Here is a 13,220-nt window from a genome sequence, read left to right on the forward strand (position 1 = left end):
TTCAAGAATATGTTTAACTTTTTACATTGTTATTGGAGTAAAAAAACCTGCCTACAGACCCAATAAAACCAAATCAAAAAACTTACATGTAGGTTACTGGTTTTTTTTCTGGTCAGAATAACTTAGGCAACTGTGTATTCTAGATCTTGTACCACTAATGGAAAAGTCTGTGAGTATGAATTGTGTTGCCTTGTGCTTTTGCAGTAAGGAGACTGTTTAGAAAGTTCGAAGTCATCATCGCAATCAGTATTTGATGTCCCAAATGTCCATGAAGTTGTAATGCTATATTTAAAGTAGAAAAATTAAAGAAATCTGTTGGAATCTGATAAAGTATCACTGATTGGAAATGGAAGAGGCATACAGGTTCAGATTTTGACCTTAGTTTTGCCTTTTCAGTGCTGATGATTTCTTCAGTCTGCTCTTGTCTATGAAGATTAGAAACCTGATTTACAAAATACAGTATCAAGTGAGAGGGAGGGGAATGGGGAAATAAATACACCATTCAGAGTACTTCTGGCTTTACTAATTTGCTGGTTTATAAACATATGTGCATGGGAGCACTCTGCAGGTACTATCATGCACTACCAGAAGCATTTAATTCATACCTTTATTGACTTCATGTAGATTTGTCATGATTAGCTTGAGAACACAAAAACAACTCCCAGTCATTAATTCCTTGTCTAACTGTTTACAGCCTTTCTACTGAGAACAAGAAAACACTGGTACAATACCAGAAACAGGTAGAGGATTCCACAGGTTTGGAGCAGACCCTGGATGCGCAAGGTCCTGATGCGTCTGAAACTGTGACCAATAACATCTGTGGTGCCACCAGCCAAACCACAGGCTCGGTCTTTATGATTAAAGAATGCATAAACACAGGTACCCAATAAAGAAGACTTCTGCAGCAAACCATGTTTGTGACCACTTTGTCAAACTGAATGATTTAGGGCAAAAATTGAACTCTCTGCTGTTCTTTGCAGCAGTTCAAATGATCTTTTGGAAGAGCACTGTCAAGCTAATTGGCCCATGAGGGAGAACTTGTGACATTGATCTGTTCCTTGGTTACCTCCAGCATGAGTATTTTGTACCAGGATCTGTTCAAGATTAGCAAGAAGAAGGTGTAATAAGGGTGTAAGATGTTTTGTTGAGGTAGTAGCTATGCATAGATGAAGAAAGAGGAAAAGCGTAGAAATTTCTGGAAGTGGGTTTTACAATTGCTACCATGAACTGGATATGTAAGGTGATGATTGAATAAATAAGGTCTTGGTTCTTTTGGCTTCTTTTGATGTGACAAGGAATGTGTAGGGCGAAACTAAGTTACTTAAGCTATAAATATCTTTAAGCCTTTTTGACTGAGCTAAATAAAAAGCTATAGTCAAGTTATTAATGGAAAAAAATGCAGCATTGGAAACGTTGTAACTTAATGTTGTACCTTTCAGAGCTTAATGCTCAGGATCATGTTTTATTACCTCTGGAACATGCAAATTCATCTAGAATGGATGAGCCTATATCCACACCCATTACAAGAGAAAGCAGAAAGTATGCATTTCTGGTAAGGATCACCTCTGGAATTCCATTTCTGCCTACAAGAAATGGTGTCCCAGGTTATATTTGCCTTAAGATAGGGCCAGCATAAGACTCATTTGGTAGTTATGAATATCAAGTAAATATCAGTCTTGTGTGTTGATTATGTGCACTTCAGCTAAAGACTAAATTTAAACATGGGCTGGTTTACCACTGTGTTCCTGCCCCTTCCATTTTTTCTATGCTGTTAACTAGTGACAATGTGTTTAAGCCATCTCCCGTGGGTAAGTTTTGTGCTGCTCCAGGAGAAACTAAACCTGTCCCTGGAGCAGTAAATTTTTATCTGCCCATAGCAGCTGCAGAGACTAGTCTCTTTCCTATTTCCTAAATCAGTGACACGGCCCCAATGCAGGTATATATATGCACAGGAGTCCATATGCACTTACACATCTTAGCGTGAACAGGTAGATTTAATCTCTGATCTCTTAACTATTTTTTGTGCCAGTCCTTTTCTCTGAAGATATTAACTCTTTCTCTTAAATGTTTACATTCTAGGAATCTGTGCTGAACGAAAAGGCATTCATTTCAAACTCAAAGACAGATCCTAAAGACAATGAAGATATTAATCCATGCGACAGCAAGTTCACAGCAAAAGGCTTAGGGATGCTTTCTACTTTGTGTAACTTATGCCTGGTTCAGGCAGAAAATACTCTTCAAGGAACTGGTAAATCATATTTAATGCTATTATGTCCAATCTGTTTCAACCACTTCAATCAAACTTTAATCCAGACAGAAAGAGAGACAATATTCTCATTTATTACCTAAGTGTCTTGCTCACTATACCCAATATATAAATCACTGCTAGGCAAGATGGGGGAGATCTCTCAAAGGTTTATTATGAGATATGATTATACTGCTTCCTCAGAACAAAATCATAACTTATTCTGCTTGTGTCATTAACAATTTACTCTCTTTTGAGGCATTTTTTAAATAATTTAAGGGTGTTCTTTTTAAAAGGACATAGATCAGTTGAAGATAGACTTCAACAGGACATGCTGGAGTTATTTTTGTTTCCAGGTTTTATCCTCAATTCATATTTCTTGCTTTCAGTAGGATGTATGAAAAATAAAACTGGCTGTTTATATGTGAGCCTGTTATATCATTTATATAGTTCTGGGTATGCATAATCTCTGTATTATAAATATTTACATATTGTGGCAATATTTCATATTTGTGTTATTTTTCTAATGAACTAGCTTTCTGCATTTACTCCTAGATACCATATTGAGGGAGACTATAGATTTGTGTAATTACGACGGCATAACGGTGGTCTTAATGACAAAAGTTTGGCATAAACTGCATCTTAACTAGATTCTCAAGCATAGCTTTCAGCATGTGGACATCAAATTGCCTGAAGTAAATCCTGTCCCTCAGGCAAAGAGAAGTTTTTCCATGGACTTCAGTGGACCGCAATTTCACCATTACTCTTTTGACTTGATTTTTTTATATTTGGCAAGGAGTTTTGTGCTGTCTCATGACCTAGAGCATCAGTTCATAGGCACTGCCATAAACTCCAGTAGCAAGCCTTAGATTCTTGTAGTCATGGCTACTTTGTGTGACTGAGATAAAGAACGCTGTATTTCCCTTCTGTGCTGAATAATCTGTGTATTTCAGGTGATGCTACATTATCCTTAGAAGACCTAGAGAAAGAGTCCCTGATAGTGGAGAAAGTACACAAAGAGCAGAGAAGTCATAAAACTCTGAGAGAAGAGCAGGAGGTCTGCAGTCCGTTTCAGGCACGTGGCAAGCTTATAATTTGTCATAACTGTGTTTTTCTCACGTTAAATTTCAAGAGAAGAAATCTGCGCTATTTGCTGTCATGGAGATACTGTGCTTGGAACTCAGCTTGCAGGCAGAGAAGCTGAAGTTGTGTTGAGGTTTTCTTACACAGTTAAAATATTTCCCTTAAGTCTGGGTAAGTCCAGTAGCAATTCACTGGTATTCTTTAGGTTTCATGTATATTTAGTGATTCTTGATCACAATCTCTGCAGGCTGGAAAAAGGAAGAAAGATCTTTCTTCTGATGATGAAGATGGGGAAAGATCAGCACTGATTTCAGATGAAGCTACATCAGTGAAAACCCAGTTAAGAAAAGAACGGTCATCAGAAGAACAGAGGTACTGTGTCTGTCAAGGCCAAGACCTTCTGTCCTACTTTCCAATTCTTATTGATGTGTCAAACCTTGTCTAGTTTGTTTGATCCACGTGGTTGTAGAAAGAGCATGCAGACCTGAATGGCCTTACCCTGGTACATGTTGTCTTGTAGAACTTTAAAAAACAAAACAACCACAAACAAACCCAACAAACCAAACAAAAAAGACCAATCCCCCCCCCAACAATGCAAATCCCAACAAAACACAAAAAAACCCTTCTTTTTTATAAAAGGGTTTGACATAATACTAGTTATGTTCATCAAACGTTGTCTGCCAAGTTTTCTTAGGCAATGTAATTCTTTGGAGTCAGTTGAAGGGGTGTTGAAATCGGTTTTGGGGGAAAAGCTTGTCTTCAGAAGGTTTTGGGCTAGACAGACACCATCTGAAGTACAAGTTAAAACAAGGCATATAATTCTGCATTACACTGCCTGTAGGTAGCAAATAGACCCAATGAAATTCAATGGTCTAGTCAACATTCTTGAATGACAGTGCGTACTATACACTTCATAATTCCAGTTTAATCTAATTATGTTGTATTTTCAGGGTTAGCACAGACTCTGAGAAAAAATCAGAAATCACACATATAGATGAAAAAGCATCTTCTGAAATCTCTTTGCCAGAAGGTAAGAAATACCTTTTTCCAGTAGGGTTTCTATGGTTATTTAACATACATCTCGAGTATTAGCTCTTCCTGGAGTTAGTCCATAGAGGATAATAGCCTACCTCTTCTACCGTGTAGTGAAGCTACTTATTGGGCTAAAATAATAGACACCTTAATGAAAATCCTGTATCAAACTCTTCTGATCAACTACAATGGACACGATTGTATTTGTTTATTTGCTATGTTACTGAGTTCCTCATCTTTATTTGATAAGTTTATTTATTTTTTAATAATGATATTTCAGATAGTCCTAATCTTGACTGTGTATTTAATGCTATTGTCTTTTGAATGCAATTTACAGCTGAGGATTACTGCATTTGAATCCTAAGTTACCTGTCAGCAACCTCTTTTATAAAATAAAAAGATTTTTCTGAAATGCTGATTTTTTAAAATTTTTTTTTTTAATGTTCCAGTTAAAGAAGTAAAAGTACCTGTCCCTTATGAGATCCATCAGGTGGATGGTAATCAGTGTTTGAAGCATTTGGACCATATTTGTCATGAGGCTTCTGATGAAGAACTAAATTTAACAGCATTTTCCGAAGGATTAGCTTCCACTGAGTCATCGTCCAAGTCAAACAACTTCTCTCTGAGATGTGAAAGTGCCAAATCAGACTCTTCACTCCCAGAATTTCAGAAAGTGTCTGCAGTTTGGGTTGACATCTCAGGAAGCCTGATGTCAGACTCTGAATTAGAGCTGAAAAATGGAGAGGATACAGATGTCAGTATCTCAGAGGAGTTTGTCTATGACAATGGTGTTGTGTTTCCTGATGTTTCAAAAGAGAGGCTAATAGCAATAAGTAATGGAAAGGAAACATTGCCTAGTTACAAACATGATGAACACGAAGCGCCCACAGGTGATAGCACTGAGACTTCATCACACTTCCAGAAATACCCTGGAGATGTTTCAGGTCATGGCTGCAGTGATAATTTATTTTCTTTTGTTCCATCAGACAAAACAAATGCCTCCAAAACTAAGTCAGCACATTGTTCCCAGTCTGATAACTCTGCCAAGGGAATGGATGTGCCACATCTGGATGACTCAGAAAACTACAGTAGAAGTAAAACCCCTTCTCGGGAGATCACAAAACAGGGTAAAGATGCAGTTGCCAGCTTTTCATGCAGTGATGGTATTTATTCACCTAAGATCCATGAACAGCAGAAACCTAGTTCTCCAACTAGCAGCGTGGAAAAGGATGGTGGAATTAACACTTTATTTGTGGATCAAAATAGCAACCTAATGGGGTTTCCACTGACAGGTTCTTTGAAATGTCTAGATTTGGTTACTGACCAGTTTAGTAGCAGTCGTCCACCTGACAAAGCTATTACAAATGATAAATTATTAGCATGTCTATCTTCAAGAAACTTGTCAGTTTCAGGAGCTGAAAATAATCATGTACAGCTTTTGAATGAGAGACTCACATCCACCAAACTTGGTAAGATTGTATCTCTGTCTACGTCCAGGCCAGAAATTTTGAAGGAAGTCCATACAGAAACCAATTCATCAGAGTCTTCACAAAGGATTGCCATGGGAAATCAAAATAACTCAACAACTGAAAGGCAAGCCATAAAGGAAGCGAGGAGGGAACTGTTCTCTTCTGTCTCCTCAAAAATCCAATTGTTTCAAGTAAAGAACTGCTCTTCCAAAGGTGAAGATGATACAATTTTTATCAGTGACGAGGATCTCCCTCCGACTCATGAGGATACCTTGTCAGAAATACTGTCTCCTGTTGATGACGTATTGTCCTATGGAAGTGCTGACTTGCCGTCCTCTAACAAAAAGGATTTGTCATTTCCAAGTGAAGATCTTCCTCCTCCCCTTTTAAGTGCAGATGCAATGAAAAATGATGATCCTAGCTTCAGTATGGATGATTTCCCATCTCCACCAGAACAAATGACAGTCTCAGAGACTAGACAGTGTACGGATGGAGATATATCACTGAAAATGGATGCATTACCCCCATTACCTGATAACACTGTGCCTGAAGAATTTCCCTTGCTCAATCAAGAGATAACTAATGCTTTTTCAACTCAGGATGGTAGTCTCTCAGAACAATCTTTAGTTAAAGATATTTCCAGTGCAAAGGAGGGCTTATTAGAATACCAACAAGGAGAACATGAGACACCTTTGCAGCATTTGGAGTTTCTGCCTGTATCAAATCCTATTTCTTCTGGTCAGACCAGTAAAAGTCCTGACTCCATGATGAAACAATGCAAAACAAACTTAACACTGCCCAAAGCTGAGGAGGACAGTGATGACCCATTAATATCATTTGAAATTGGGGACAGAGTGTTAGTAAAGCAGACCCAACCTGGAACCCTAATGTTCAAAGGACGGACTTGTTTTGATAGTGGCCATTGGGCTGGTGTTGCACTTGACAAAGCTGAAGGTGATCATGCTGGAACTTACAAAGGGGTGAAGTATTTTGAGTGTGCTCAGCACTGTGGTGTCTTTGTCAGGCCTGAGGAGATTTCACACCTGTTGGGGGCTAATGAAAATGCATCCAATTACACTAGGGATGAAGACTCTGACTCCTTCTATGATGATGAATCTTTCAAAGGAGACTGCAAATCCTCTGAAGATGATGAGCAAGGAGGAGGGCTTACAGAGCGGAAAGCAGAAGACACAAACACTGTGGGAGGATCAGAAGTGAAAGAAAACCAGTCTAGGTTACATATTGCCTTGCTGTCTGGAAAAGGGCAAAAGCTTCCACGTTCTGACCAGTGTAAGTGTAATGAATTCCTCCATCAAAATAACTTAATGTGCTTGGGATTGGATAAAGATAAAACAGAACTGACACAAATAAAACAAAGGATACTTGCAGGTGTGCTTCCAATAAGAAGTAAGACCAGTAACACAGATGAGGTAAAACCAAGCAAAAATATTTGTTGCTTGGTAGAGGATCAAAAAATAAATAAACTTGCTGATGATATTGCAAGTGAACTTGCTAAGAAACTTCTGTTTGACACTTTAATTGCATTTTCTGAAACAGCTCAACACAAATATAAAAGTGCCTTTGAAAAAGACATGATGAATTATGGCAAAAGCCTAAGACAAGAAGACAATCAGAAACTGTTTCTCCTCAAAGAAAATTCAGTTGCTCTCTTATCTGAACAACCAGCAAAGGTTTCTGATGTTTTACTGCGTGATTTAGGTATGCTTAGCATTCATGGTTGTCACACAGTAGCAGAAAGAATTGTAACTAAATTTGTAGATGATGCGGTTAAAGAATATAAGAAGATTAAAAGAAAACACGGATCAAAAGCAGACAAGATATTTCACTCATCTTCAGAGACTTCTCCAACCACATTGCCAGTAAGTAAAGTCAAAAAGTTTTTGTCTACTTAAGTGTTGGACCTGAAATTGAGTCTACACAGGCAAGCATTTGTGTTGCCCAGAAGCTCTTTATCGTCCATAAAATTTACATCACGTCAACATTTGGAATCAGATTGCTCACTTAATCTGATCCATTCCTCATTTAAGGAATTATCCTGCAGGCAGTGGATAGCATGGGTATGGGGGGGGCAAAGATGATCCAGGCACAGGGATAAGGACTACAGTTACTCCAAATAAAATAAATGGAACCTTTTTTTCTTGGAACTTGTCAGTTAGTCAAACCGATAAATCTGCACAAACTTCAATTTTTATTAATTTCAGAGCAAACCTGGACAACTGTCAGCTCATCTGCCTAACTCCTTTGCAGCTCGTGGCTGTGGGACCTTCAGCTTTCTTATCCTGTATTAGCTCTGCAGGCAGCTTCTACCAAAGTCAAGACTCAGAGCCGCCAGACTCCCACTTTTCCGTCAGCCCCCTGGGAGACTGGCACCCCAAATGAAATGGAAACTTTTGATGCCTGCTACTTCCAATCCCACGGTGTTTAATTTGTATTTCCCGATGGACTATTTAAGATGTAATATCACAGAAAGTTAAAAAAAAAAATTTTTTTTGCTTTGGGGGGATGGGGAGAGTAGTCACAATTCAGAACAAAAATATTTCACAATGTTAGAAATTCTCATAGATCTCCAAATTTGGCATTCTTTCTAATTCTGAATTCTGCCAAATACAGTTAAAATAGGTATTTTTTGTGACACATAAGTAAGCCTTTCTTTGAGCCCGTGCGTAAGAAGATGGCTTTAAGTATAACCGTAATCAGTTGATAACAATCACAATACATCTAAAAATTGTGTAAAAATATGGAGTATATCACCTGGCTTTTTTTTTTTTCTCTCTACTAAAGTTCCTTGTAAAAATCCTTGATGCTGGTGTTTTTGGAAGCTCTGAAGACTTTGATCAGCCTAATTCTGATCAACATATGCTGGTGAGACAAAGACAAAAGCAATACTTGTACAAATTAGATCAGTGGCGCTCGGCTCCTTGGAAGAAAACTGCGGAAGTTCCTCTTGTGATACCTCATTACAGTTCATATGTTAAGAAATTGTCTGCATATGCTGTAGAAGAATTATGGACCCCAGAAAACATATATTCAAATTTCAGGAGAATCAGTGTGCCAAAGCACTTTGAATGTAATGATCTCCCAGGCAACGATTTGGAAACAGAAAGCAAGAGGATGTATAATCAGGTATTTTCAACACACTAACTGTTATTAAACTTTTCTGGTGTTCTGTAGGCTGACTCATATTAGCTAGTACTCAATATTATTCTAGCTGCTAACACTAAATATTGCTAAAGGAACACCAAAAGAGGTATTGCAAAATATTGCTTCTGATAATTTACTGCAAAATAATTCTACTAGAATAGATGTCTTTGCTGTGATAGAAGCCTTTTGCTAGAGCTCTTTAATCATAAGACCCTGGACACCTAGCCCAGTGTCTGGTTTGGGTCTGTTCAGAAAAAGCCAAGCTTCTTGGAAAGCTGCAGTCTAAAGAGTCCAACTCTTCTGCCTTGGATGTGCTGCTCAGTTTGGACAGATCTTCATGTTCCTCAGCATCCTGAAACTATTGAGTTTCATGAACCTCTGTCTACACAAGGAGATTAAAGGGTCCCATCAGGGCCTCTTGTATAAGCCATCTGTACTTAGTGAGTGTTCACACATTACTAGGAGTCCAATATCTTCTGCTGTACAGGTTTACATGCTCTTTGGGTCATGGTCATCATGACATCAGCTATAGGAACCTCAGTGATGCAGGTGGTGTTAGAAAATTTTGCACTGAGATGCAAACTTCTGCTGTCACCAGTTTAACATCCTTCAGAAGCACTAAGAAAACTCTGGAAAGGGTATCAGCGAGAGATTCACATTATGTTGGTACTGTGGTTTTGTTACAGGTTATATTTGATTTGACCCATGAGTTGCTATGTGCAGAATATCAAGTGGCTACAAATCCAAATACATTTCCATGGATGAAAGAAAATTTGGGATCTTACTGTTCCAGGCATCTTTGCAGAAGAACAGATGTCAATGAGGTCAAGGTACATTCTGGAAATGTAAAGTGTACAATAACAAGAGTCAGTGAAGAGAGCAGATATTGCAATGGCAAAATGAGAAAAATGTGAAATTTGGAAGGATTATGGCAGTGTAACTGAGGTGATTAGAGAAGGAAACAGCATTTTTCTGAAATACTTGCATAAATACAGACTGAGCTAATTAGTCTAAATATTCCAAGTGTATGGAGCTCTGTAGAGGAATGGGAATTAGGCTTCTGAATTCCGCTGGTTATGACTATCTTGGATGTAACGTCTAAAGTAATCTTACGTTTAAAATGTGTTCGTTGGCCAGTATTGATCAGCTACTTCTAGATCAATTCCCTAAACTTTGGGATGCTTCTAGATTTAAAGCTGGATCTTCATGCTGGCACCTGTCACACGTGCAACATTAACAGTGACAGAATTTCTATGAGAACAATTCTTTTCAGCCTTTTTTATTTTGTAGATGTTTGTTCAAGGTGAAATTATTAAAATAATGAACCTGGAAAAGAATGACTTAGAAATGAAAAGAAAATTCCTTAATATGACCAAGTATGGAAACTGTAAAAGAGACAGAGTGGACCTTGTCCTGGTAAGCAGACTTCCAAATGTTAATTTGTTTACTTTCTCTAGGTTTAAACTAGAAATTTTCATGCTTTTGCGAGAATCATGTTTACTTAAAAAAACTTCAGAACTTTAAATTACTGCCTTCCTTTTCAGTACACTTGCAATGATATTCCAGTATTTCCAGTTATTTTGAGTGGTTTAAATTAAATAAATTAAATTTACAATGCATATATAAAGTTGTTGCATTAGGAACAGTGTCCTAGTACCTTACAGAACAGACCCCGCTCTTATTCTTGAAGTAAATGTTCATATCCGTGTTATATTTTAGATTCAGGAGCTCCACAAAGAAGAATCTCAGTGGACTTACTATGATGATGATGAATTAACTGTGAAGATGAGAATGACTGAAGACATATTTGATAGCTTGATCCTCGATACAATCAGAGTTCTTAATAAGATTTATCTGAGAAAAGCCTGTGATTAAAAGTTTTTCCTAAAAGGCCCTAACAGAGCAATTTTAATCTCTGATTTTCTTAAGCAAGAGATGCACCATTTAAGAATTTTAACTCTGAACTTGTAATCAATACCTTGGCCTAATTTATATGTTCATGTTTACAATGAATGAAAGGATGCAAGCAGAGACTTAAGTAGACAGAAAAATATTATTAAAAATATTTGCCTTGTGTTTTGTACTTTGGGAATGCTCATTAAGATCAATATTCTTAGACTGATGTTACCCAGAATCCAGAGGGTGGAATTTTATTCTTGTCTCTTGTTTTTTTGGTCAAGATAGCATTTTATTCGATTATGCCTTTTAAGAGCACAATGTGTTTTAAAATTATATACAAGTCTATACAAACAGAGTTCAAAACAATTTATGTGTAAATTATCTTATTCTTTATTACCATGTTCAGGTTGTGAATCATATTTTGAAAATAATGTTCAGAAAATCGTAGGTGACTGTCTTAAGAACGTAAATGTGCAGACGGAATTAAATCTCATGGAAACTGAGTTGCTGTGGACCTCTGTTGTTTGGAATAAACTCCTCTGACTGGAACAAGTCTAAAACTTTTTCTGATGGGTACAGCAGAGTTACAAAGGTGATTGTGCACCATTTCTCATACACTGCGCACCTGGTTAAAAGTAGCCTGGAGATGGCTTCAGAGATGTGGCACAAGGAATGGTCTTGCCCTGGCAGGATCTAAACCCAGACATTCAGTTTTAATGTCTCTAACTTTATGTAAATGAGAAGAATACTGCTGTAATGCACTTTAAATGGGATACTTTGCTATCAGCAACTCCTGTTTCAGAAAATTAAACATGTGCATGTAATTAGGTTATTTATCATGCCATCCACAGCAGCCCTTTGAATTCTTACAACATCTAAACATAGGGTGCTGAGGGTGTACTTAGCAAAACAGGGGCAATGCATAGTCCTACTGTTTTGTATTGACAAAATTGGAAAAAATCAAGATTTTTAACAAGGAAATAGAAGCATGCCCTGAGCATGCTAATTGTTCTCTATGTATACTGCTGGGGTCTTCCCTATTTTGCATTAAGAGACGAATGATAAATTTTTACTTGTTAGTTTTTTTAAAAATAAATACTATGCAAATATTTCTTACTGTAATTCAGAAACTGTTCATTATTTAATAATTGGATGTAAGTAGATCTGATTTATTCAAATCCCATTCATTCAGGGTGTCTTTCAAATAAAATGAAAAGTAAGACAATTAAGTATAAATTATATATAAACTTATATTTGAAATCACAATATCTACCATCTGGTTTTGGTGGGGAAAATAGAAATACATTTTACCTTTATATTTTTAAATACTTATGGCTTAACTGTTTTCATACTGAATTGTTTTCTGAATAAACAAAATAAATCCTATGTATCATATTTGTATTTATTTTTACTGCAATTCTCATTGATTTCAGATTATATTGTATACACTGCTATTCTCATTAGCAAATGGGAGTAGTTGTTTTGCAGACAGCTCCTGGGGATGTTATAAAGCCCTGTCCTGCTAGCTGCCATATGAACAGAAATAAAAAGGCAACTTCTGCCCTAAGCGCATTAACTGTTGATCTTATCCTGTAAACTATTTTCATGTCCCTTGTGGTACGTTTTCTTAAGTCTCTGACTTTTATCCTCATTGACTAATTAATCCAGATAAGTCATTTGTTCTAAGATTAATGTTTTCTTGCTGTCAGTTTATAGTAGAATTTAACTCGGTTTTTTTTCTCCTGGACTTATAGACAAATAGTTGGATACAATGACGAATCTATATATTGAAGCACTACAGTTTTTCAGTTTATTGTCACTATGGTTTTGCAGAAGCAGCAAGATGCTTGTTGTGCTTGAAATGAAAGCTATTAAAAATATCACTTATATATGTGAATGAATAGAGGAAGGACTCATTTTACGTCATACTGGTGCTGTATGTTGCGCTATATGTTACACTTGAGAAAGATAACGATTATATTTGCAATTAGGTTTGTGAGTGAAGCCTGAACCCTTGCAAGATGCTATATACAGAAGGACACAGCTATAAAGTAAGTACTGCTGATGAGAACAAACTGTGTATACACAGAACATGTCAGACATATTTAATATCCCACACCATTCTGTGTTCAAAACCTTAGATTCTGGCACCCAGATATATTGACCTGTTCAGTCAGTGGCAAGACTTCAATATCGAGATTACTCTCCTTCAAGGTCTAATATTTTGTTTGCCTTGGTTTTGATCAATATTAACCTCCTGGGTCAATAAATCTTGATACTAGCCTCAGGAGGAGTCATTATCTTTCATAGAAAATGATTATTTCTCAGTT

The 13,220-nt window shown here is 37.0% G+C and overlaps 1 protein-coding gene across 7 annotated transcripts in view; it reads left to right on the forward strand.

Moving 5' to 3' along the window:
* The window catches only part of CCDC187 (coiled-coil domain containing 187), a 44,763-nt gene extending 32,498 nt beyond the window's left edge, over nt 1-12,265 (forward strand). For all 7 annotated transcript variants that reach the window (XM_054220179.1, XM_054220181.1, XM_054220180.1 and 4 more), the window contains 11 exons: nt 695-879; nt 1,440-1,552; nt 2,080-2,248; nt 3,199-3,320; nt 3,576-3,700; nt 4,279-4,358; nt 4,810-7,709; nt 8,632-8,973; nt 9,678-9,821; nt 10,282-10,407; nt 10,711-12,265. In XM_054220179.1, coding sequence (XP_054076154.1) covers nt 695-879; nt 1,440-1,552; nt 2,080-2,248; nt 3,199-3,320; nt 3,576-3,700; nt 4,279-4,358; nt 4,810-7,709; nt 8,632-8,973; nt 9,678-9,821; nt 10,282-10,407; nt 10,711-10,866 — 4,462 coding nt within the window. In that variant the 3' untranslated portion in view covers nt 10,867-12,265. The remainder of the gene's footprint in view (nt 1-694; nt 880-1,439; nt 1,553-2,079; nt 2,249-3,198; nt 3,321-3,575; nt 3,701-4,278; nt 4,359-4,809; nt 7,710-8,631; nt 8,974-9,677; nt 9,822-10,281; nt 10,408-10,710) is intronic.
* Nucleotides 12,266-13,220: the final 955 nt, after the last annotated feature.

The sequence above is a fragment of the Rissa tridactyla genome, chromosome 14 (assembly GCF_028500815.1).
Source record: "Rissa tridactyla isolate bRisTri1 chromosome 14, bRisTri1.patW.cur.20221130, whole genome shotgun sequence".
Taxonomy (NCBI): Eukaryota; Metazoa; Chordata; class Aves; order Charadriiformes; family Laridae; genus Rissa; species Rissa tridactyla.